This window comes from Cyanistes caeruleus, chromosome 2 (genome assembly GCF_971803275.1).
Source record: "Cyanistes caeruleus chromosome 2, bCyaCae1.hap1.1, whole genome shotgun sequence".
Classification (NCBI taxonomy): Eukaryota; Metazoa; Chordata; class Aves; order Passeriformes; family Paridae; genus Cyanistes; species Cyanistes caeruleus.
The window spans coordinates 71,231,269-71,258,390 of NC_141702.1; the positions used below are offsets into that span (position 1 = coordinate 71,231,269).

Here is a 27,122-nt window from a genome sequence, read left to right on the forward strand (position 1 = left end):
TTACCCGCTCCATATTAAAAAAGATAAGCGTGGGGAGGGAACATTTGAACTGGTAGGAGTCAGGCTTATGTATTTTGCCAAGCTGTTGAATAAATCAAAAACCTGCAGCTCTCAGTTTAAAATCCTTATTTCTTCCATCTATTTTCTAGTCATTTTCTTTTGTCTGTATTCCCCACACGAGCTTGCTGCTCCTGCCCACTTCCATCCTGCCTGTGCAAGGTCCCCTGGGGACCTTGTTCTGCAGCGGTCTATTCCTTTCCTGTTGCGGGAGAGGGGAAGGGAGAAGGAGCAGGTGCTGAGAGAGGCTGGCTGCCCCAGGAGGGGAGCAGAGGACAAGCCTTGCCTCAGTTGCTGCTCTCTGCCAGGTGCAGCAGTTGCAGGCACCCTGTCAATGGCCTGTCCTCCGCAAGGACTGCGTGAGAGAGATAAGAGCCATGTGCCTCTCGGGAGATGTCAGCTTGGCCATCCCTACCATATATCTAGTGGTAAATTGAAGCCAGATGGAGTTGTGTTCATCTGAAGTGACCTTCTGGATGAACTAGATGCTAGGCCATGGATTGTAGATTAAAGCCAAGTGTTTTTGAAGAGTATCCGGTCTTAGTATTAAAAAAACCCTAAAATTTGAAACCATTTGTTCTTATTGTTCTGATACTGAAGACCCACTCTGCTCAAAGCTTACACTTTTTGCACTCTGGCTAATTTGGTTTAGGTTCTTAGCCAACTGCCTTCTTGTGTTTGCTCAGTAGGAGTTCTTCCTTATCAAATGTCTGACTCACACGAGTGTTTGTCATCTGTGTTTATACTATTACGTAGTTGTAAATAATCAATAATTATTCTGTATATAAAGCTTCAAAGTGTATATAAAATGATGTTCTCCTATACCATCTACCTCTGGCAATTCAGGAGCTCTGAGACAGAGGTTGTATCTAGACCACTGCCTGTAATACGTGCGGATGGATGGACACATTTGCCATTAATTTATGTAATCTTGTTTTAAAAGCCATTTGTACTTTTGGCCTCTGTAACATCCTGTAACAGCGAGTCCTGCAGTTTGATTAGATGGAAAAGGAACTTCCTTTTGTTTAAAACCCTCTGATGGTGATTTCAGTGTCTCCTAGACTGTATTGTGAAAACTCACTTCCCAGTAGTTTTCCTTGTCATATTTCTAAAAAATGTCTGGCATTTGCTTGCATGCATTTTTTTCAGCTGACGCTCTCCCTCCTAAATTGAAGAATTGTAGTCTTTTTAGTGTTTATCCAACAGATACTATTTCGTGATTCTAGTTATTCCTGCTGCACTTCTATGCAGCTTTTCTGCTTCTGCTGATCAAGGTAAGGCAAACAGAAGCACAGTATTGTAATGTACAAATATATCCTGATTTTGTATGCTGGCAGGGTGATGTATTCTGTGTTGCCTTTCCTTGTTTAGTGATTTATGACACTTTAGTTGCTTCCTCTGCTGTGCTGAGATTAAGTTCTTGAGAGAACAGCCTGTATTTACTAATTTATTTATTTTTTCTAAGGTGATAATAGCCAATTTAGAAGACAACACTGTATAAGAAGGTGGGTTTTTTTTCCCCAAGGGGTATTTCTTTGCACTTACTCTTTCCTGAATTTCACCTCCCATTTTGTTGTTTAGGCAGTTGTGGTATTGTTTTACACCCCTCTGTGTGCCTTTCTTCAGCCAGGGCTGGGAGGGACTGCAGCGTATTTAGGTATTGCAGGTAAACACCATCACTCTGCTCCTTCAACCCCTTTTCCTAGGTCATACAGAAATAGTACAGGTCCTCTGGGAATCCTGCTGGTAGCACCTCAATTTTCACTGAAAGGAGGTTAGTTTGCTGTAGTGAAATTGCAACTGGAATTTACTATTTTATTGGTCTTGCCTTTCCCTGTTTGATTATTACAAAATGCCTTGGAAGTAAGTAAGATCCATGGTTCAGGTGCTTTATATCAAAAAGGTTTAATGTTTGCATTAAAATTAATGGGTTGAGTAAATTTGTATTAATTCTCCACTATAGCTTGGATAAAATGACATGTAATGACTCTTGAAGGCCTCTTAACACTTGGCACAGACTCAAGAACAACACAGGAGTTCCTATACTGGAGTCCTGACTTTGTCATTTTCCTTAGTGAAAATAGAAAATGGGAGTTGTCTCACTCATGAGCCAAGGCTATGCCAAAATTATATTCTAAGAGGTAATAAGATAAACATACATTCTTTTTACCTGTTTAGTCCTATAGCTTTATAAAGGACCTTGTAAACACAGAAAATAATGTTCCACTGCAGGACGTGAAATGTAGATGAAGATACTATCAACTAGCTTTATTTTCAGTTTAGTTGTCTCATATAGCAACTTGAATTTTGTAGATTTCCAGTTTTTGCTGTGTCTTTTTCTACACTCACATCCTGCTACTTTGAAGGAACACACCCACTGAAAGACAAAGCTAGTAATAAATGATGCTTCCTCACCATTGAGACTTAGAGTTCTGCAATTCAACTTAGAATAGCTCCATATTAAAACCCCAGAGAAAACTTTCCTTTGAAGAGCAAAAATTCCAATGCACCCCTCCACCCCGCCTTCCTCCCCCCCCCCCCCCCCCCCTTCTCTTTGGGAACAGCTTTCTGGAGGGAGTGATGGAATTCTTCAGGGGCTCAGTAGGGAACAGAATTTGCCAGCGATGGGAAGATGGAGTCCCCTTGAGATTTTTTTTCCTTTGAAAAATATGTTACACTTTTTTTTATCATCTAGCCTTCATTTTTAAGGAATGGTTATCTTGGTTTGGGAACCCTTAATTAAGGATTGTCTTTACAGAGGAAGTAAATTCTTGTTTTCTGGAGTATCTCTCAGTTTTTGTGGTAGCTATATCACATTGCTTGTATTGATTCTGGAAATAAAATATATTGGTCTTTTTACTGCTTTCTATGTGCACAAAGTGGGAGGATAAGTTGATCAATAGACTTGAGGGCAGAGCTGGCATTCAGAGAAATAAGCAGCTTTTTGCAAGGCCACTCCATGAGAACATTTTACCTGGAGCAGAGATGATGTGAGCAGCCTTCTGTACACAATGGGTGGATATGAGCACAGTGCTGTGTGTGGAGCAGCAGCTTTTTTTTATCTTTGCTTGTGAATCTGTGCTGAGAGTAACCTTTGATGTCCAAGATGTTTTCTGGTGTGGTTCATTAAGGGGCCAGAAGACACCCAAAAATAATTACAATTGAGGCCTGATGAGGTATCTTACTCATTAGTGCTTGCAGCTCGATTTCACGGGGTTATTAAATAGCAGGGCAGTCGCAATTAAAACCCCTGCTGTGGGACTTGCTCCCTTTGTTACTGCAGCACAGGGTTGGCAAGTGCATCCACTGTCCATAGGTCCTTGTCCATTCCTTCCCTTCCTCCGTGTTCTTCCCTGTAGCCTTTCCCTGGCTTGAAAATCAGCTTTCCTCTTGATTGCTCTTCTCTGAACAGGTGTGACTTCAAGAGGATACAGAAAAAGTTTTGGGATCTGTAGTGTCTTTAATATAAAGCTACAGGGCCATTTATTACACATAGTAGAAATTAGTAACTCAATTGGCTGCCCCCAGATAATTTCTTGAAGTGCAGTCTCCTATTTAGAAACTGCTATCCAGTGTTAGTGTGCAATACTAGATAGGTATTTTAGGAGATATGTTGTTTATTTTCAATAATCATGTAGAAATTTTATTAAAAAATACACTCTCTGCCTGAAAGACTATTTCTGCCAATCCTGAAATCTGAAGTGATTTCTTGCTGACTTGAAGGGGAAGTTGACTGTATAGAAATCTGGAATCTAAGATTTTTAGAATTTGCTGCTGTTCTGCTTCTTCATTAGCTCTTGTGATACTTGGCATGACTTCCCCTCTTTCAATAATGCAGACTTTTGTCAGTGTTGCCATTCCTTCTGGTGTTGTCTGCTTTCTTCATCTTCCTTTCATTTCACTGTACATTCCACTGTAATTTCCACTGCCGTTGCTGGAGTTGATGAGTTCATACCTTGGGTATGAGTTGTTTTGGGTTATTTGTGGACTGAACCAACACTTTGTCATCAATTATGCTCTTGCCTTTTTTTTTCTTTTTTTCTTTAGTTGGCACAGTATTAAGCTGGGAACAGGCTTTACTTAAGCTCTACAGATCTTGAATGTAGGTTGCATAAATATGTGCTGTGGAACAGTCATCTTGGTCTGACGTGACACCTCTGATCTGGGCTACTATTGCTAATCCTTGCAATCTTTCCCCAGTGAGTACTGTAGATTGCAAAGCCCTAGCTGTCCTTTGGTTTGCCAGGAAAGTTTCTGCTGGTTGGATTTTTAGGAACATACAGATAAACCTTTATGAAGAAACACGAAAAAGGAAGATGTGTGTATCCTGTCTTGAAATCCGTTATTTCTAGATGGGGTGTGGAATAGTGTGCTTCTCTTTCTTACTAAATACAGTGCTTTTAAGAAGGTTTAAGAGTATGTAAGTTCTGGCTGCATGCTAGCACAGCTGATGATGAAATTTTTGACTTTCTGTGTGAACATCTGAGAGGCAAGGTCCTGGTTCTGTGCTCTTCTGTATGCCTTGGAGGAGAGGGGGAAAAGTCTCAGTGACAAGTTGTTAAAGAGAAGCTGTCTTTTTCCTGTCAGGTTTTGTACACCATGGCTTTTTTGCTTATATCACCACTTTGTGTGGAGTTTGGTTTCCGTCACCTGATTTTTAGAGTGGGAAATTTGGAGTTTGAGGTTAGCCTGTGACTTCTGACCACAATACTTGCTGAGTTATAGACAGTCATAACCAATTTGATTGACAGGAGCCTTGTCACGTAACATTAACTTTCCTGTTCACAGGAAAGGACTAATCTATGGAGAAGCCTACTTGCCTTTTAGGAGGGGTGAATTATTTGTTATATGTATAAAGTACTATTTTTGTTGTTGAAATAGTGGCAAAGAGAAAAGAGGTAACTTTGTTGATTGGATTGACTTTTTCATAGAAGCTTCCTAATGCCAAGTATAAACAGACTTGGAACAAACCAAATGGGTCAATTTTAACCAATTTGTAGTTGATAATGCAGCATGTTCTATTTTTTCCAAGGCCGTGACAGTGATGTGTTTTTCCATCACTGTGGTCTCCTGGGCCAGTGGTGACTGATGGGGAGACTGGGAAAAAGCCTGTTGAAGCAGCACCAAGGAGCTCTGCAGGAGGTCCTAACCGAGAGATGGTCTTGTTCCTGCCCTGAACATAAACTCACTGTATGGTCAGCTGAATTGGCATTTCAGGAGACAGGGGGGCTTTTGTATCAGCCAGACAGGCACAAACAGTTTCCTCAGGTGTTTTTTCCTCCCTGGAGTCAGTGTTGGGTACGTTCAGATCTTTCTCGTGCTCACAAGGCTGCATGCTCCTAGAGCAAATACATTGCATTCCTGAACCACTCTCCTCCAGGAGTTCCACTGAGGCAGTGCAGCCTCCCCATTGCAGCAGAATGCCTCCTTAACCTGAAATGACATGTCTGAGGGAGGGTGGGCTTGGGAGTCACTTTTCCAACTTGGCACGCCAACAGTCCTGCTCCTGGAATGGTGTTTATATCAGCCTGTAGTGCTGCATGGCCTCAGCTGTTCCTCAAGGCTTTGCCCAAGGACTGGTGGAAGCTGGGATAGACAGAATACCAGTAAATTGTTTAATGCCTGCATGCATTTGAAATGCATACTCTGGGTGATCTGGTTAAAACAACAAAACCCCTAAGTGTTGTTTATGCCAGCTGGGAAAGAGTACCTCTTAAAGGACTGTGGTGGGATTGTAAAGGAAAGCTTGGATGGAGAGAGTTTGTGTGAAAGCTCATAGAAAGTAGTATGGGCAGAGTCAGCATTTCTGGCATTTAAATTATAGGTGGCTTGAAAGTATATTACAGGCTGCTTGTTGCTGTTTGTCTTTAAACCTTAGTCAGACTTCTCTGCAGTGCTAATATAAATTAAATCTGTCCCTAAATAAATGTCTATGAGCATTTCAGTGCATAGTTACTTCTTTTTCTCTAATATATATATAATTTCAAAGAATAGTTTGGACTCTGATAGTAGGAGTGAACGCTATAGTATCTGGTGTGAAGTTTGGAGTTTTGTGGGCATGCTGAATCACACATGTGCCCTTGAAAATAGCCTTAAAACCTGTTTTAAAATCATTCTTCTTGGCATACTGTTTATAACAGCAAATACTTCTGAGGTGATACCTGAGACCTAGATTTGGACATTTTACTGCATCTACATGAACATTTGCTAAACTTAAGGAACTTGCAGTGCGCAAGTGTTTCCAAGTATTTGGCTAACTGTAGTACTAAACACACAATCCTGTTCCCATGCAGTTGCGCAACATTCAAATTTATATAAAGATACCTTTTCTTCAAGTTAAATTTCGGGGATGTGTCTATTTTGTTCCCTAAAATAGAAACAAAATTGCAGTTTTAAGTAAAAAGCAGATCTCCCTCCTAGTAGTTAACAAAATGATTGTGTATGGTTTGTCTTCTATAGGAAGGAAATTCTAGGCTACTCAGTATATATTGTTTTGAGGAGAGAATGTCAGAGATGGTGAGTGACATTCTTTAAATAGCAAATTTCTCAGCCACTTACTTTTTCAGATAATACACTAAGGTTTGGTTAAAAAAGAAAAACAAAAAGCAAACACCTCTTGCTCTCCCTTAATCCTTAGAGTTTCTTCCTTCCCAGCCTCTGCTGGTGCTAAGTACCCAGCCTTGATGTTTGAGTGATATGCATACTTTATTTTTAAGATAGTGTGTCACAGCATCATTAAGGTTGAAAAAGACCCCTTAACACTGAGTCCAGTTGTTGTTGAAAGTTTACCCAGTAGATCTCACACAAGTGAACAAATTCACTGATAATATATAACAATCTAAAAATAGGTAACCATGCTTTTTTGTGTGTTGTGCATCAGTGTGCCTGCTGATGTCATGTGGCTGGCCCTGGAAATCTGGTGTGCACAAAGTGCTATCAGAATATATTTTAAGTGATGTAGCTGAATGAGACTTAACTTCCTACTATTTTAGTGCACTGTTGTAATTTGCTTTAGTGTTATGTTATTTTTAGTTCTTAAAGATGTTGCTGCTCTGTGCCCTTTTTGAATGGGCAGTGATGAAACTAGGAAGTTGATTAGTCTTATGCAAGAGCAGAAAGCTCTGCCTCATCTTGGGGAAAAAAGTACTTACTTTCTAAATGATTTTATGAAATTCAAAGCCATTACAGTGTTAAATTAAAAACAGACTCTTAAAATTTGTGTTGACTGACTTACTTCTCTGTCAAATTTTTGTACAGCGCCAAAACAGTGAGTCATGAGTCTGCTTCTCTTGGAGGGAACGAGGAGTTAGCCATGGAGGCCTGCCAGTTCTGCAAACATATTTAACATTATTCAACAGTTGTTTGAATCTGAAATGTATTGGTCAACTTATTTAATCTTACTGTAGACAGATTTAGACTGACACAAATTAAAGTATATTTTAGACCGTTCCTGGCTGCAAAGCCAAGTATTGTGTTTATTCCTGGCCTTTTAAGAGAGAACTTTCTGTCTCTGGTGACAGTGCTTTTCATCTACTTTCTTTGGGAAGCCTCAATTAAGTATATCTGGGGGATTTTTTTTGTTTGTGTGTTCTGTGTTGTTGACCTTTTTTTTAAAGTTTGCAGTAGTCTTTGATATCAAATCTATCAGCAAATGTTATGTTAAACCTTAGGGGAGGGAGCTATTACTGCTTTGAAGCGCAGACATATCTTGGATGTGCTTATATAAATGCTTTTTTTCCTTTTTTTTTTTTTTTTTTTTTTTTTTTTTTTTTTTTTTTTTAAATACAGGTGGTTTAGACTTAAGGACACTGTATTCAGAGATGTTAGATAAACTCCACTTTTTTTATTACTCTATTTAAGCCAGTGCACAGCTCTCTGTGTACATTTTTAGATTTGAACTCCATTTTATTCTATTATTTTTTCTTAGTTAATGGAAACTTTGTAAGATTTAAGGAGTGCAGGTGTATTTGCAGTGCCTTTCCTGACTCAATTTTAAAACAGGATCTTTTGGTTAAATTGGCACAATTTTAGAATAGACACGTCCCACCTAACCTGGGTAGCAGCCTGTGTTGTGTTACAGAAGATACAATCTTTCTTTTTCCTTGCCGTTTGTAGGCTGACTCAGCCCTCTCTTTGCCTTTGGAGATTTGAGACTTGCAGCTTTACGAGCTGAGGTATAGGAGAGCGGAAAAGCTTATGAATGTTTAAGCACTTTTATCTCAGTTTAGTAGTGGTAAGAGCTGCAGAACTTCAGCTGGGAAGTGTGTTTTAGATCTTCCTGTTATGTCTGTCTTTAGCACTGGTATCAGTTGCTCCTGGGTTCACTTTGGGGATGTCTTTCTCCACTTTGTCCTGCTCTCCTCAGGGCTCAGTCAAAGCCTCCATGCAAGGAACATGCCTTCTGCTGTCCCCCTGCTGAGAATCAATACCATCTCCCCCTGTTAATGCCTCTTGCTTGATAGTTTCGTAGGAGTTTCTCTATCTTATGTTTTATTTGTTAGAGGTATTCATCAAAGTGTAAGCACATCCCATGTTCACAGTCATTTCCTGAATATTAGACTTAAGCAACTGCAGTTCTGTGTTTTTTCCTGTGCCATGTGTAAGAACTGATGAATCATCTGGATTCATGTACATTTCTTCAGCAATTCAAGAGCTGAAGAGCATTTCTTGGAGCCTATGGGCATGCATGGAATAAAAGAATTATACTTGAAAATGAACTTTATGTTGTCCTGCTGTTGAGCACAATTAGAATTGAATGGTAAAGGGTGAGTGAAAAATACCTGAGCAGGTCTTTGCTCAGTGGCACCATGGTTTCATTCAAGCTGATTGGATCCAATCTTCATGTGGCACTTCTGGCCCTAGAGAGCTCAGCTGAATGTGGCCACTGAACCAGCATGAAAATTGCTGCCTTCTGGCTTGTGTCAGTTTATTAGGATTTTGAAGTGAATGTCATGAGCAGGTAAATATCACATAAAAATGAAGACAGGAATAAAGTCACAACTTGAAGAGGAATTAACTGCTGGGTTGGCAAAGCTTTTTCTTAAAATTGGTCTGAGAAATCAGCATCTGATTGTCAAGTTAGAAATAAGCAATGTATGAAGGTATGAGTAAGTTGTGCCAAACTTTTGATGGTATGGTGTGTTATGTTGCTTGATTTTGTATGCTTATGAAATGTGGTTCTATCCAAAGCAAGTAGAAATCTTGTATTGGCCATTGCATTGAAAAGCCTGGGAAGGAGGGAGGTAGGTCAGGTTACTGAACTCCCTAAAAGGTCATGGAAGATGTAATCCATGTACATAGCTGTGTGCTGATTCTATTAATAGCGTAAGCAGCTATGTCAACTCTCAGTTTTTCCTCTCTCCCTTCCTAAGTTCATTTTTCATCTCTGTTCTTAGTTCAGCTTGCCTTCACTTTGACAAGATTTCCAACTTTTCTGTTAAAACTTCACAAGATACAAGAGAGGATGACTTGTGTCATCCTTGCCTTCACTTGCTTGGGTTTTTAACTGAAAGAGCAGCTTACTCTGCTTTTGCAAGAAGATGGCACAAAGAGCAGGGGTATGGTGTAGTCAGGGTTTATTAGTTTGGGTGGTAGGGAATTGTTGGTTTCTGTTTTGGTATTTGGGGTTTTCTTTCCTTCACTCTGCAGAGAAAAACGCAAAAGAAAATAATGGTTTCTAACTCCTTTGCTGATGGACAAATTGAATGGCTGTAGTGGCAATTTAATATTAGGAGAAAGGACTTAAAGATCAGTTATTCTAACCTGCTGCAACATGGCAGGTTTTTTTTTGTTTGTTTTTTGTTTTTTATTTTAGTTTCTAACTTAGAGATTCCTCTCTTCTCTTGAGGATGTGTAAAGCCTTGATTAATTTTTAAGCTGCTAAGTAGCAGTTTACTTTCCCCTTGCATGTTCTCCAGTAGACGATGACTGCAAGGCATGAATTTTTAATAAGAAATCTTTGCAGGGCCTGGTATTTCTCATCAGCTTTTCTAGTTTCACAGTGTTGATGTGTGTGAAAACTTGATTCTCTAGCCTTGCTTACTAAACCACTGAGGATAACAGCAGGAAATTTTACTCAGATGGAAGTTAGTATAGAAATACTTAGACTAGCTGTGTCTCAGATTTGTTTTACCCTTTCTTAGATTGCTCTTTTTTGGGTAAGGCTGACAGGAGTTTCTCCCTGTTGACATTTTCTTTCTGTTGCAAGCTTTTGTCTGTTCTTGTGAAGGATTTGCAGAAGACTTAAGACTCCAAACCAAGTTGTACCATGCTAGCATGTGTAAGTCAGTAATCTTGATCCTGCTCACAGGTGATACTAAACCAGTCTTTTGTTCCTTTGATTTGACTGTTACTTTGTTCAACTTGTGAAAAATCATATCCTGATGTGTGCTTAAAATGAAGTATATTTCCTTAGAACTCTTGTTTGTCAGGGATGAATAAATTTTTGAAATAGAAATACATCACAGACCAAACAAGGCTGGGTCATTTTTACATTTAGTTTTATTTTTCTTTGGTTCTTCATTGCAGTGGTGTGTGAGGTTTTTTTTCTTTCTTTGAATACTCTCTCAGATGTCCAATGCCAAGGATTTCCAGTGAAGTCTTTGTGAGCACATCTGATAAATTTTGGTAGGAAGTCATTGGTCTTACATTTAGACATCTTGTTTTGCTCACTGAGATTTGCAGTTCCTTCAGCAAACAGCAAAAGTGACATCTCCTTGACTGATGCAGCTTCAATCTGAGCTTAACAATAAAGTTTAGATATTAATATAATATATTTATTTAATAAACTAATAGAACACACATCCTCTCCATTATATGTTTGGGGTTTTTCCCCCCTTATGGAATTTTGTGTTCTCATGTTACTAGTTTTCTCCTCTCTTTGCTAAGAGTTTGCTTTAATGGATCCCATTTTTAAGGAACAATACCTAAGCTTGCAGGCATCCAGCAGTGAGAGGAATGGAGAGGATAGAAAAAAAAGCTTCAGTTTGTTTACCTGCAAGTTTTCCTTCTTTATAGATGGGAGAGGCTGTCATACTTCTGTGTGAAAGGAGGCTGAGACTAGTCCCAGGTGAAATCATGTTTTCAGCTGCACTGTTGTGCTGTGCCTCCCAGGGCTGAGTTTTAGCTGATGTGTCTTCACATACAGAAAAAAACTGTATGGACTATGGTTTATTCCCTCTGATGTTACCTTTGTGCATTTTATTGTTAATTAGAGTAATGCCTGACACACTAGGGATGCCTATTCTTAGCAAAAAAAGCTGTGGTTTCAATTAGTTCTTCTGTTACCAACTTACTGTTGCTTAGTTGAGCTGATGGTGTTATTTTCCAGACTTAGAACATTTGCAGACAGAACATCTTTATGTGAATGACTGATCAGCAGAAGCTTTAGTGTGTTAGTTCTTCAGATTTGATAGACACAAGTTGGGCAGATATCAGTGTGGGGAGAGCACTTTCGTGCTTTCTCGATTACTCATGAATTCCTGGGGGTATCTTAGGACAGCGCTCATGTGCTAGACACGAGTGCTCAGCCTAAAACAGAATGCTCTTGGGTTAAAGAAGGTTAATATTAAAAGTGTTGGCACAGGAATCCTGTGAGTGAGAAAATTCCCAGTGTGTGACTTAAATACATTTTTTGCAGAAAGTAAGTTTACTGAATGCTTAAAAATTGTAATGCCCAAGAAGGACAAAGGCAGAAACTCCTTTTCTGTTAAGAAAATGAAAGTAATACCTTGAGTTGAACTTATTATTTTTATGTGACAACTGATGAGATGGGTGGCTCTTCATTTTGGAAAGTTGGCAGCTTTGTTGTTCATAGCCCAAAATGTTAGAGAATCTTGGACTTTCAGGTCTCAAATGCCTGGCTATACTGACTGCCACTAACAGTGTTTGGGGGAAAAAAAAGCCACAGACACAAATTTTTCTCAGTTCTTGATATATATGATGTACTTGATATACATATTTGCTTGCTTATTTATACTGTAAAATGTTAACAACAAAGACTTTGTTATTTATGTGGATCACTTCTTTGTCCTTTCAATGTGGGTGATCTTGCACTACATGACAGTTTGCCCTGAACTCACTTCATACTGTTTCACAAAGCAGTATATTTCCCATGTCTGCTAAATTGTTACATTTTGTGCCTTTCCTTATCATAGGTTAACTGGGGACATGGCAAAAGCAATGTATACTATGCTACAGCAGCTGAGTTGCAAATTTGTTTGCTTTCCAATTTGCTGCGAAGGGCTGAGTCATTCTCAGTGTTATAACAAATACATATTAGATAAGTTATCGCAGCAAAACTGTTTCTCGTCACTTGGAGTTGATGATAGGAGAAGTTTCAGACTCTAAATCCAAAAACAAGAGGTCTTTTTAAACATTGAAAGTATTTTAGACTCAAATGATTGTATGAAATAATTATGGCTGCTCTTCATATGAAGTTGGTGACAATTGGTGTTTCCCCAGACATTCCAAAAAGTGTTGCTGGTCCTCTTTTTCTTCTGCAGTGTGGTGTGAAATATTGTTTTGTTGCCTTGGAATCTTAACTCCTCATGATTAAAGTGAGAATTGACATTGCTCTAGCTGCTTGATCTCAAAGTTCTCATTCTGAGAGAGTTTTAGTAGCTGTTTTCACACAGATAGTGAATAACAGTGTCAGGGTTTAATTTGCATGATATGTCTCAGCAAAGCCCCTTAAATTAAGGCTTTCCTGTTATTAGGAATACTGTTACAGAATTGGACCTGGATCTGCTTTCAGCACTGGTCATCATGCTCCATGAGAGCTTGGTACAATTTATGTGGTACATGGGACTTACTTGTGAAGAGTGTTGGCTTTCAGTGGAAACCAAGTATCTTCCTCTTCCAGCCCAGATTTGCTTTTGTTTTCTTCCTTTTTTTTTTCCTCCCTAAGAAAGCAAATTACAGAATTACTATTACATTATTTCGTATCTTTAACTCAGTGTTTTGATTTCTGTGGGTTTATCTTCCTGCAGCAAAACTGGTAAGTCACGACTTTGCCAAATATTAGATCATGTTCTTGATATGTGTAAGGTTTTCATAACATGATGCCTGTAATGATAAAGGCATTATGATTACAGCAAAGAGGTTCGAAAGCTGAAATGCCTAATCAAAATTAGAAGTATATATTTGGATTTTGTATTTTTGAGTACCTTTCCTGCAGTGTAGTGACTTCCAAAGGATGTGATTGAAGTTTGGCTTTATTTTTAGGATTCTTTCAAGTCACGGGCTTACAGCTTGGCAAATACTGCCTTCTAGATTTCTGCCTAGACATAGCTACTAAAAACTGCTGTTTCCATTAGTAAAGTATATATGGAAATAAAGATTTTTAAAAGGTTGCTGCTACAGTGAAATCCATTCTGTGTACATGTGATATGCAAATATTTTACTGATTGAACTGCAAGTACTTTAGACTGTTTCTCAGTTTGTACAAAGCAAACCTGCACTGAATGTATTCCTCAATGCTTGCAAGTAATACATACTCTGGAAAGATTTATTTATAGCATATAAAGGCTGGGGGAGGAAATTAAAATTACCAGTGTAAAGCAAAAAAATCACTTTACTGGGAAAATATTTTTTGTGTATTACATGAGAGGTGAAAGAGTTTGCAATGCAGAGGTCTGATTTAGAGTTCTAACTTAACCAGGCTAAATCTAGACAAGAATGTTTATTTATAGAGGTTTTTAGGGTTTTTTCATACAGCAGGCAGTCATTGAGAATAGTTCTATGTTGCTTTGTTGGTAGAAATTCACCTTTTTGTTTTGGTTTTTGGTTGGGTTGGTATTTTTTTTTTTATTTCCTGCTGCGATTTCTTACAGGTAGGATAGTGTCACTTCAGACATCTGGGTACTGGGGTGGCAGTGGGTGACTTGACCTGGAAAACTTCCTTCTGATCTCTTTCAAAAAACTGGAATAATTGTTATTTCTAGCAAAGGCATAAAGATAGAGGGATGCACTGCACGACGAATCAGCCATGTGCTCTGATAGCTAATCAAGCTAATCAGGCCATCTGGGAGCAGTGGCCAGTTTGTTTCACACGCATATCCGCATGTCTGAAGACTCAGAAATCGCCTTGCAGGGGTCTTTCAAGTCAGCTGAGCAAAGTGCAGCATGGGAAGTTTAATGCACTGCTGTACTGGGAGTCGTTTGATGTCAGAAGGTTATTGCAGATTACTGCTCGGTGTCTGTTTTCCATTTCTCACTTCTTGACTAGAAAGGATGTTTTTGTTGTACATGTAGGTTTGTTTCAACAAAGGTTCAAAGACCTCCTATGTACAGGACAAAACACAAGCCCAAGAATGGTCTTGGAGTGATCGAGTGACATGGGCTACTGGTTTTGTCTAAAAGTCTCCTAAAAATAAAGGATTGACAGCATTTTTTGAGAAGGAATTCTTTGCATTGTAAACACAGGGGAAAAAAAAGATAGCTGTCTGAACTTGAGTTTGGAAGATTTCTTGTCACAAGGAGAAGCTATTAAATTGCACACAAGACATTCTTCCTCTCTTCTATGTCATTCAGGGGAGGGAAGTCTGAATGATTAGTCACAACACGAGAGTAGCCCCACCTTCCATGCCTTAATTAAGTGTTCCTTTCAGTGTCTTTCATGCCTTTGTTATCAACATCTGTTTGTGTTCTAAACCAGTTTTTAACTAGAAAGAAAACTCAGTTAAAAATTACTTCGCACATTATTTCTGGTTTATACGGTTTTTCTATTGCTCATGTATTAATTACTTAAGAATTAATATAGATAAAATATAGACTTTTCCCAGACACAGAGATAAAAGTAATTCTTGTATTCGATTCTTTGACTCCAGGCTATGGTGGCTTGTTATCCAGGCAACGGAACAGGATATGTGCGCCACGTTGATAATCCAAATGGAGACGGAAGATGTGTTACATGTATATATTATCTTAATAAGGACTGGGATGCCAAGGTATGCAATAATTTCTTTCTGAAATGTTTTTTACATACATACATATGTATACACACTTGTTACTGCACCTTGGCTTGAGGTTTTTGTTGATGTCCTTATTTCTGTGCCTTAATTGTGTTTTTACATTAGGTTAACTGTGGCTATGCTTTGCCTCCCTAATTCTGTTGTCAGTGAGACCAGATAGAGATGGAGCATTTGTTTTCAATGTTTTGAATTATGTCAGCAGGACCTTCTTGACAATAAGATTTAAGGAAAGTGGTAAATGCATCCCTATACACAAAGAGAAATTAAAAACAATTTTGTATATTCTTAATTTAATTTTTCCTTGTATTCCTGTTGAATCTTGAGTTTATTGTTTGTGCAACTAGATTGCTTATTTGAGTATGCTTATAAAAAGAAAGATGCTGTAGCTTGGAAGCATTTCCAAACAAGCGTTACAGTCATTGCTACATCAGTAGGGTTCAAAGTAGCACAAGTCTTGTATCACTGCAGATACAGGGTGTAGAACAGATTTATATTACAGCTCAATTGGTCTAAGAATTTACTACTAGTGGCTACGATAAAGTGAAATTTAATAAGGGTTTTCCTAGTGATTGAGTGGGACTAGGTAGATTCAAAGAGCAGATATAGCTAAATGGCACTTCTGAGACCATGAAAGAATAGTGCAAAGACAGATTTGCTAATTCTTTGATTTCTCTGCCATTAATGATGGAGAAGTTTATTCTCATAGTGTATGGGGGAAAAAAAAAGATAAAGCTACTGATGCTTCATCATGCTAAGGGAGTAGGATGTGGAAGAGTACATAGGAGCAGTCAGATTCTGCATTGCATGCACCAGATATAGATAACACAAATTGCAGATGAGAGATGTTATTTTTCTTTTTTTTCCCCTCATAACATACTTGCATAAAACTGGTAGATCAGAAGGCTGAGTCAGATGGATGCACTTCAAGCTTTCTGTTTCTGATGTGCTCTTTGACACGTCAAATTGAATCCTACAATTAGAAAATAATTTTTTTGCCATGATAGCATCTCTGTATATAAATGTACTGATTGCACTAAACAGCTTTAAGTAAAGCTTTGGGGCATTTTTAGCTGATTTATGGTTTCTCTCTTGGGGAAAAAAAAAAAATACATAACAGAGTGTAGAAGTCAAGCAAATTGCATTTTTCACGATAATTGTGAAACATTTGCTAGCTGGATATTTAATTTATGAACAAAGACATTACCTTCCTGCAAAAATTATTTTTAATTACAAATTAATATACTACCAAGTATATTGCTTATTAAAAAAATAATCTCAAACTTTCTTTAGGAGAAGATAATGGATCTATGTTGTCACTTGTTTGCTGACTTAGATCAGAGATGCCCCTGTTATTTATATCAAATTGCCTTAGTACTTGCACTGTTATGTCTGTTACTACATGAAAGGTCTGTGGTGGCTATCTATAGTTAGATTTAACAACATCAACACCATCAGCAGGAAAAAGTTAATGTGACTTAAATATAATTAACCCCACCTACTTGTGCTTATTTCTAGGCATACAGTTAGGTTCAGCTGTTTTCAAAACCTGGAAGAGATCTGAATTGACCATGAGTAGTACAGATTCAAGCTTTAGTTTGAAGTTTCCTAGTCTTTCCTTATTTTAATTACATATAAACTTGTGCCACAGTTAAATTAAATAATTTCTTTAATGGGGAAAGGTGAAACTCATGTGAAATACAATGTTTCTCCCATCTATATCGGGGTGTTTTTAGCCACCTATGTAATATCAGTCAGGCTTGTCCATTTTTTTACTTAAACACGAATGCACTTAGCATTCTGAAATCACTCAGTGAAAAATATGTTAAACATTTTGTTAAATGAAATGTATTGACAGAAAAGCCATAGATTCATAATTTCTATAGCACCTGATAAAGGTTTTTGTTTCAGTTCCAAGTGTCTGAAATATTTTCTCATGTGATATTCAGGACTTCTAAATACAATGAGACATGGCTCTCAAGCATTGTTTGAAAATATTTCATTTGTAGGTAAGTGGAGGCATCCTTCGGATATTTCCAGAAGGTAAAGCCCAATTTGCTGATATTGAACCCAAATTCGATAGACTGCTATTCTTCTGGTCTGATCGCCGCAACCCTCATGAAGTACAGCCAGCATTTGCTACAAGGTAGGAGTGATGGGTTCTCTATTGCATGATGTCTGTCTTTGCAAGAAATGAGAAATTAGTGACACTGTAAATTATGACATGACAAAAAGGAAAGTTGTTTCTGCTAATGAATGCTTCCACCATGTTGCTGAGTTTGTAGCGTTGCCTGATCTCTTACTTTGGAGAAAACCTCCTGAGTGTGTAGGTGGGAAGTCTCTGAGTGTGTGCTCAGAAGAACTGGGGCCATAAGCAAACAGAGCCATAAGCAAACCCCAACTTGGCCAAAGGGTGCCATCTTCATTATTTCTCTGTAGTGGCTTTACACCCTTCTCCCTTTCCTTTGTCCTTAGCGCCCTACTGTGTTACTGGAAGATTGACTGGATACTTCAGTTCCCTCTTGTTGGGATGGAGCTGTCAGAAAATAGTAATTTTCAAACTAAGCTACCACATTATAATTTGGGAATTAGGTGAGGGTTGTAGAACAGAAAAAGCCATTGATACACAAATATTTTTATGGAGTATTATAGGAGCTGCTCCCAGTCTGAAGCACAGGGAGAACTTGATTTCTCTTTTGTCCCTCAGTGGAGGGCAGTGGTTGATGCTAAAGGTACCCACATTCACTGCCCCCACATGATAAGTGACATTTCCAGATAGTGGTAATAGGTAAATCATTTGAGTCATTGATCCAGACTTCCTGTTGCCCGTGTTTTAACGTGTTTGGATGGCCAGAGCACTGAACATTGACTGGAGCTGTGAGGTAACACAGCTACGTTTGCAAGAAGTAACTTGAAGCAGCCTTCAGCGCATCCTCTTACAGCTTTTCCAGAGGCTGTACTGCTTTCCCCTCCCCCTTTCTACTCCCGGAAGTCAGAGGGTGAAATGCCATTTACTAAATCTCCTTAAAGTCTTTTCTAAATAACTGGCATTTTGTATTTAAATCCTCTATGGGCAGTGGAGAAAACCAGAGGAGCCATGTAAAAATGGGTAGTTAATTGTCTCTTGTGATAAATGTCCAAAAAAATAGATGATCCTGCAGTGTGACTCAGTGATGAACTTGACCTAGTAAAATGATCAGGTCATAGGGCAAGATGATGTGGGCAGAGACTTTATTCTGGACAAGAACCATAATTGCCACTCATTAGGAAAAGAGTGTAAACTTAAAGCATCAGTGTCACCCTTTCAGTGACTTTTCAGATAATACCTACTAGTAGAAAGAAAAAACCCACCCAGTGCTTGCTTTATGAAAACTTTCTTCTGTCAGACTGCAGAAGTATCATCTAATTTAGGTTGTGTTTCATGTCAAGTGCTTCACTTGTACTTTGCTTCATAGTTCAGGAGTTCTTTTTACTTCTGTTGCCTTAGGTACGCAATAACAGTGTGGTATTTTGATGCAGATGAAAGAGCACGAGCTAAAGTAAAATATCTAACAGGTAAGCTCCTCTTAATATCATTGTTATTTTTTTGTGGAAGAGTAAGCTTAAGTCTAGCTTCATCTCCCTGGCCCACCCTCTGCACAAACAGAGAGAGAAAGTGGCATAACTTGAGCTAGGTTTTACAGGGAAGGTGACCCAGGGATTGAACTCCTCCTGGGCAGTGATTCGTGAAATCTAGGTCAATGCCTATCCTGCTTACACTTCCTCTGAGACCTGAGGCTGCTCAGTATTTTTACATGAGGGATACAGTTTCTTTCTACTCTTGTCTTCCTAATAGATGGGGAAGATAAATACACCAGAGACTAAGGCACTGCAGAACTGAGAACTCTGGAAATTGTTTTGTTCCAATATTCAACAAGTGAATAAAACTTTACTTAAATAGAATTTTTATACTGGAAAAACAAAAGCCTAAAATTAAAATTGGTAATCAAAGAATGGACTTCCTTCATTTCCAATTTCACATATCTAGCATCTGTTTTCCTTCTCTAGCTTCTCCCCCAAGAGGAAGTTGATCTAATTTTCCTGTTCAAATTAGCATTATAAGGAGAAATGGCCTAGGTTTTCTGTAGTGCTTGTAATTGCCATCACAATTTTGTGTTTGTTACAGTAGTTTAAAAATAAACCAAAATCAGGTGTACTGCAAGTGCACACGCACACAGCTTTGTCAACTCTGAAGCCAATGATCTTGAAGTCATGTGCCAGTCATTTCCAGCTGAGACTTCCATTCTGCTCCTAAGCAGCCCCAGAGCTGTGTGCAGCTCCAGTCCCTTTTGGTGCTCTCGGTGACCATGCATTTTGGGAGTGGCAAGAGAAGTGCAGCTTTGCTGCCTGGCTTTCCAAGGGATCCCCTCAGCTCCATCAGGGAAGGCTTGTCCCACTGCTTGGTGGCACATGCCTGGCAAGGCACAGCTGACTTCCCAGACAGTCAGCATGCCTGGCCTCCACAGTAGGCCTGTCTGTCTCCAAGCCGGTCTTCATGTCACAAGTGCACAACTCAGCAGCTCCTGGAGTCAGCCCTGCTGGATCAGAGCTGTTTCATTGCCTCTGCACAGCTTTGGCTGCTGCCCTTTCAAAAGGAGTGCAGAGAAATGGTTGGGGAAGGCTCAAGCCTGAAGGGAAGGTGCTTCCCCCTCTGCCCACCTCCCTTTCCCTTTTCCGTTTAGGAGTGCCCGCACTCCTAAACTGCAGGCACTAAAGGAAGGCAGGCTGGGTTGTTTAAGTTTCACAGAACCAGTTAGGTTGGAAAGGACCTCTGAGATCATCAAATCCAACCTATGACTAAACACCACCCTATCAACAGTGGCACTGAGATGGTGCTGCTAGAGATGGTGACTCCACTGCCTCCCTGTGCAGCTCATTTCAATGTTTAATCACCCTTTCTGTGAAGAAATTCCTCCTCCTTCAGTATCGCTTTGCTCTGTAATGGGTTTACATTACCATATTGTTGTGGTTTCAGCTTTCATTTGCAATTAAAATTGCATTCTTTGCTCTGTATCTGCAGCAAGACTCGTGTAAGAAGCAATTTATTTTCTACTGACAATAATATATGAAATTATATAATAAAATGTCATAAAATAGAAAACTTAATTTTTTGGTTGTCAGTTTAACTAAAGCCATGCAGAATATGTGAGTTTTTCGTTGCTTATGGAATATTGTGTTTTGATAGTAAAACTTGATTCTGTAAAGTGATGTGGACTATTAGATTGTGCTTTGATAAATGCTGAAAAATGCCATTTTCTTTTCCATATTTCTGCAGGTGAAAAAGGTGTGAGGGTTGAACTTAATAAACCTTCTGACTCAGTTGGGAAAGACGTTTTATAAGCCTTTGATTTAGCAACTCCCCTTGCTATTATCCCTGATAAATCTTGATGCTATCTATTAACTTTTGAATGTGAATAACAAGATAAAGGAAAATCAACAACAAACCAACATCTTAATATGGAAGCAAACAGTGTTTCAACATTGCATCAAAAAGAAGGTTCTTTGACTGCTGAAGCATTGTACTATGTGATTGTGACTCCAGGCCTGTGACTGCTTATGTGAAGAAGATAAGCAATCAGTAAGAAACACCATATGCATCTGGACATAAATAAGTGCCCTACATAGAATTTGTCCATCCTTATATTTTGCCAGACCTGTCATCCAGCTGAATCCATTTCATCTCTCCCTTTTTTTATATGGTAAAAGTTTGAATTTTGGGTAATTTTTGTATGACCAGGTACAGTTTATCAAAATTGAGTCTTAAAAAAAAAAAGAAAAACTGAAAAAAAGGAAAAAAATTACAGTATTCTCCGATATAACATGGATCTATTTTTGTAAAACTGTTCATACTGTTCTCCTCTGCCATGAAAGACCTAATTTAATGTAAGGGTTGCCAGTAACTGATAATCACTTTAATTTTTTTTACAACTTAAGTCAGAAAAGGAGCACTTTAATTACCAGCTAAAAATCTGATTGTTTTATATCATATCTCACACTAATCTTAAAGATTGCTGCTGTATTGGTTTTTTTTTGTTTTATTTTTGTTTTTTGACTATGTTCTCTTGAATCTTATTAACAAAAGCAAATGAGTATCTTGCTATTAGTAACATTCAATTTGTGGTTTTGTATGTTGAATCCACAGAGGGGAAGTTTCTGTCTCTTTTCTTTTTTCTTTGGTTTCTTTTTTTTTTTTTATTTTGGAGGGGGGATGTGTGGTTGTTTTTTTTTTATTTTTTAAGTGACTGGCACTAAGTGAACTTGACACTATCGGTTGCTGTCATTGGCTTTGGGGACCTGGTAAACACCATGAAGTTACAAGAATATACAAGGGCTTTCCTAGGCTATTAGAGGTACCCACAACCTCCTTACTTACTTGACAGAAATTTTTGAACTTTCTCCCTTTTCTAAAAAATACTTGCCACCCCCCTTTCCTTTGTATATAAGTTAATAGAATATCTAAAATTCACTTTTTGAAATTTCCTTTGCAAATGTTGGTGTCCCATGCAGTCTGTAAGTTGACGCCTTGATCTATTATATAGTATCAAGGAGGTGGACAGCACACTGAAGCTGAAGTGCATCACTCTGTAGGCTCCTTGTGCAATAATACATCATTAAATTTTCACTGTTGCTGAAGGATTTCCCCAAAAAGGCACTGCCCTTTGATCAATACTGAGGTATATATTTAGTAAGAAAACATTTGCTTTCTTTTACATTGTTATAATTTTATCCAGGAGGTGGGACATCACAGAATAAAAGTGAGATGTGCAGAAACTGTGATATTCTTATTTTTAAGAAATGGATGTTTTGGACACGGACTTTTTTCTTCTTTTTCTTCTTCTTCTTTCCTTTTTTTTTTCCCTGAGCTTTAAAAGCTTGAGAAAACAAAAGCAAACCTATCAAAGACAGCATTCATATTTACAGGAGTTTGGGGGTTGTTCACCTTACCCACTGCAGTTTTCTATCTGTCCCTTATTTCCTTGCTTAGCCAAAACAATGTGAGTGTACAGAAATATTTCTGTATATATTACAACTTGTGACAATTTTAGCATCTGTATAGTTTGTATTCAATTAGAGACCTTTTCTATGGAAAGCTCAGTAATTTTTTATTAAAAACATTACTATTGTTCATGTAAAACATGAAAAAGCTAATTGTTTAGTAACAAACTGACAGAAGGGGAAAAATTCAGTATTGGTATATCATTTAGGAGAACCAACAGAAATCCCAGTTTTGTTTTGATTTCACTTTTCCTTCTTTTAGTAAGTTTTTGCCCTGTCCAGTTCTCTTCCTCTTTCCTCTTTTCTTCCCAAACAGACAGGATACCTTTACTGTAAGTGCCTCTGCCAACCTGGCCAAGGAGTGCAAATCTTCATTACTGTCTGGTCTGCAGTGCTTTTAGGCTACCAATGAAACAAGCAAAAAAGTCACCTCTTCTACTTCATCTTCATTAGTACTCCTTTAACAGAAGTTTGGTTTTGTTTTAGAAATGTAAGCATAAGCCTTTAAACTCATTTCAGTCCCTCTGTAATTCAAACCGCTGCAGTTAAACAGCGTATCAAATTCTAATCACACTGTAGGTTTGTGCTTGCCAGACAGGTTTAAAAAGTGCTTAATTTTTCACTCCATGTAAGTCATTACAACAGGGTCAACAAATCAGGTCAGCCATTTCTTCCATGTCCTTTGGAAACTGTTCATTTCATGTCGGTTGAATATTCAGTCTTGAGCATCACCAAGCAGGTCCTTGTTTTAAAATTATTTTTTAAACTGTCTTATGATCTGTATGTGTCTAGTCCTGGTTAAAAATAAAGCTTCATAATGCTATTTTTATTCATGATGTTAGCTGGCTGTGAAATATGAGACCTTTATCTATAGCAGGCAAAGAAATTCAGGATTCATTTACAGGTTGCCTATAAAGTTGTGTAATTTCAAAAGCAGTGTTCATTATGAAAGAGCTCTCAAGTTGCTTGTAAAGCTAATCTAATTAAAAAAGATGATGTATAAAGGTTCTTGAAAACTGTGTGGTTATTTGTAATCTTTGTAACTTTTAGAACTACTCTGTACCAACTAATTTATGAATGCCTCCTGATAAAGGGGGTATGTGGAATTTTTGGTTGTTTTGTTGTGGGTGTTTGGTTGGGATTTTTGTTTGCTTTATTTTGTTGTTGTTGCATTTTTGGTGGGTTTTTGTTGTTTTGGATTTTTTTCTTCAATCAGAGCTGTTTCTGCTCTGGAGAAGGATCTGTGACTTTTTTTCTTTGGACTGCCTACAGTTACCTGGGTGTGGTCACCATTTTCCTGATGATTTCCTCCTTCAAAAACAGGGCCCTTTTTAGGCTTTCTGAAGAGTGATTATGATAGAGTCAGCTCTAGTTTTTTCACCACTTTTGACAGGTATGTGAGGTACAGAATGAGTCACATTCAAGTGGGATTTGTGAGGTCTAATGGGATCTCCTCAGTTTTTCATGGCTCCCAATGAATTACGGGCCCTTGAGAGAAGAACAATAGAGTCTGCAGGTGTAAAACTGTAAGAGATATCACAGAATATTCCACCACTTTTGACAAGATTTGTAATGAGTCTCCAGCATTAGTGACCTTTCATGATACTTGGGTGCCGGTTGTACTCATTTCTGCTCTAAGGTGATGGTTCTTGGCATTTTTTTTTAGGTTGAAACACAGGTGTAGCAACCCTGAGCTGATGGTGCTTTGAAGTGCTTTGAAGCTTTTTCCATGTTCAGGGCTGTATAACTTCTTACAAGTTCTCCTGAGAATACCTCCTCCCCATCCTAGCTTTACATTGAACAAGGAAGAAGCCTGTCTTGCAGCCATCCTGTGTAGACCTGGTTTGGGTTTTGTTTTTTAAATTATCACATTGTTGAGCACAATATGCAGGGGGATTGTTTTGCATAGTAAAGTCAAACACTGCACAAGGATAAATGAAGTGTTTCTCTTGGGTGTTTCTCAGAAAAGACAATTGCAGATTTGAGAGCTGACAGCCTGTGTCATATGTAAAACATCTGGCTTTGCTGACCACTTCAAGGTCAGGAGTGGAAAGATCACATCTTCATCATACTGGTAAGTATGACCAGACTGAAAAGTGCCATTTCTGTGCATGCTGAATGCTTTGAAGAGGAGGGGAGAGTGCCAAGTGACGAGAGCAAGCTCAAAGTCGCTGAACTCCAGGAGTCTAGCATTTGTACCTTGCCTGCAGGCATGCAGATAGCTTCATGCTCTTGTAAATACTCAGTAGGAATTTATGAGTACTGAGCAGCAAAGACTTTGAAGAAATTCATGGGTCTCAGCTGGATTTGCATCTCACCTGCTTTTTGGAGGGGATGGGGGTTGAAGTATGGATCTCTGGGTCTCCCATTGTCAGCTTTATTTTTTCTTTTTTCACATGCAAAGTTTGAATGTAAGTAATTACCGCACATGTACTGGAGTCTGTTTGTACAGGAGCTGTGTTCACTCTGCAACATCTGCTGCATCAGAGTTGCTTGACTCTCTGTTAGGGGTGGATAGCAGCTGACAGAAGCAGGTTTCAAGGTGTCTCCCCTACCAGACAAAACCAGTTCCAGAGATTTTGCTCTGTTGACTTTTACTACCACTTACTGAGTGTCATCAAGCTCTTCCTGATGGCTTTGAAGTCAAGTGAATATACAGAACATCTGTCCCTTTCCTGAAATATGAAAAAAAAAACCCCAAACTCATAGCTCCCAAATGGGTTGGCTCTAAAAGAGGAAGGGACAGATGAGATGTGACTTGCCAGCCTGTTTGGGTTAGGCTCAAGTCTTTAGCAGGAGAGGGAGGAAGTGTGAGTTGAATAGAAATAGTAAAGTAGGATGTAAAGAGTCTGGCAGATGAGTCCAAGATAAAGTATGTTGAGTGGGTATGAAGAATATGGGACATTCCAATTGAAAATATGCTATATGTGTCTGGGAGGACATAAAGTGTGTGGAAAAAGAATGCACAATGTGTTTGTCTCAGAAAAGACAGCTGAAGCATCCCATCCATCCTTTTTTCATGGATGTGTGTTGCAAACAAGCATATTTTTACCTCTGCAGATGAGATGTTTATAACTTTACTGGAACTAGGAGTTAAGTTTCCTTGTCTATATTCCAAAAGTAAGTTGTTAGACTCTCCCCTTATTAAATATGCATCTTGGGATTAAGCTTCTAATGGTAACAGTTTATGGGGTCTTATGGGAGAATTTACTGTAACTACCTTTGTATATAATGTGGAAATAAATGCTGGAAGAGGTGACTGGCTCATTTAGCCTCTAAGCCCAGTACCATCCTTTCCATATGGCTAAAAGTTTGCAGGGCATGCCTCACATTAGAGTGGGAGGGATGTAAAGCACAGAGATGGGCTAACAATTTAACAAATTACAATTTACCAGGATCACACACAGGCAAGCTGTGATATAAGGCACACGCTTCAGGGCAGGGTCTGAACTGAAACCCATTATTTCTTTAAAATTCTGTTGGAGACAGGAAGTAAAATTTCATCTCTGAATATTCTGAATAGCCAGTGCTCCTTGTGGGTTTGTCTGTCTGTGTCAATGTGGTTTGCCAGGGTGGAACCTGTTCCTCTTCTGTGTTTGTTTCAAGAGTTGATGTGATTCTATTTTATTTTATTTAAAAGCAAAGAAGCAGCCAGCATAACTAAAGTGCAGAGATTTGACTCCTACTCACAAATTAAAAGCCTAGTGCCTAAATATCATATTGGGTTGTGAGCTACTTAACTGGGTATTTTGCTACCTAAAGAAAGCAAGGGTCAACCAAAAAGCCAAGAAAAATAAACCTCTCAAAACTACCTGAAGGCAAGTCACTTGGGTTGTAAATGTGTCTTATGTTACTGCATATATGTCTTATGTTACTGCAAGCTTTATAAACCTATTAAAAAAGATTGCAATCAGCAGAAGACATGGTGGCAGCTCTAAGGAACAGAAGAAACTAGAATTCTGGAGCTGGATTAATGGCTGTTGGAATCCTGAGAATTTTTTTTCATGCAGTAAGATGGGAGTGAATCAACCAACCACTACAGAAATGAACTAAATGTCACCATCCCTAGATCTGAAAAGTACCATTTTGGTGGGTGCTGTACCGTGAGTTACCAGAGCAAAAAAATACTTCAGAACTGTTTTTATAGGAGAACTTTGAGAACATCTTTGGATGTCAAGGAGAATATTTCCTCAGGGAAAATGTGATTGTGGACACTGCTAATGTTTGCCAAAGGGCCGTGGGTAATAGCAATCTGTTTTCTGAGATTAGAGTCCAGTTGATGGTGTTCTCGATAGCAAAGAGCAAAGTTTGAGCTGTCACATTAGGCATATTTATTTTCCCTTCACTTCCCCTTCCCCAGCCACAACATAATAGTGAGTAATGTGCTGCTGGGCACGTGTTCTGCACAGTCATATTTTAATGAACAAGTAGAAACTCTACGAAGTTAACTCTCCAATCCTAAATATTTCTTATATCTCAGAGGACTCCTGAAGAGGTGTAGGTAGCAATTTATAAACTTCTTTGCCTGCTTTTATTTTTTCCCACCTGCACGACAAGAACATTATAGCTGTTTGGTTTTGGTTTTTTTTAACCATTTATTTAAAATAGCTCATAAGGAAATGACTTTGTCTAGCTGAGAGTTTCTGTAACTCCACAACCATGCAACATTATGCAATGGGATGAGGAGGGAGGGCACGTACTTCACGATAAACCCAAGGCTTATACAAATCCAAGAGGGCAGGCGGGAGCAGGGGGCCACCTGTGGCTGTGGCCAGGCTGTGACTGGGACACCAGGAGTGGGATGCAGAAATGCTGCTGGCTCATGGGACTGGAGGGGGCAAGTGGGGTCCTGCTGTGTCATAGCCAGGACAAGGCTTCCTCCCAAAGCAGAAAAACATGTTCTTTGTGCCCCAGAGGTGACAGAGACACACTGCTCTCTTACAGGGGAAGGATGCTGTGTGACACAGAAACCCACTGGGGAGGAGTGGGAAGAGTGTGAGGGGGGTGATTACATCTCCAGTGCTTTCAGTAGGTTTGAAAATCTGCTTGTTTCCTCATGTG

The 27,122-nt window shown here is 38.8% G+C and overlaps 1 protein-coding gene across 1 annotated transcript in view; it reads left to right on the forward strand.

Annotated features, from left to right (window-relative positions):
• EGLN1 (egl-9 family hypoxia inducible factor 1) overlaps positions 1–23,065 on the forward strand; it is a 34,077-nt gene extending 11,012 nt beyond the window's left edge. The window contains exons 2-5 of the mRNA XM_086877819.1: positions 14,886–15,005; positions 17,036–17,172; positions 18,514–18,581; positions 20,341–23,065. Coding sequence (XP_086733945.1) covers positions 14,886–15,005; positions 17,036–17,172; positions 18,514–18,581; positions 20,341–20,405 — 390 coding nt within the window. The 3' untranslated portion in view covers positions 20,406–23,065. The remainder of the gene's footprint in view (positions 1–14,885; positions 15,006–17,035; positions 17,173–18,513; positions 18,582–20,340) is intronic.
• Positions 23,066–27,122: the final 4,057 nt, after the last annotated feature.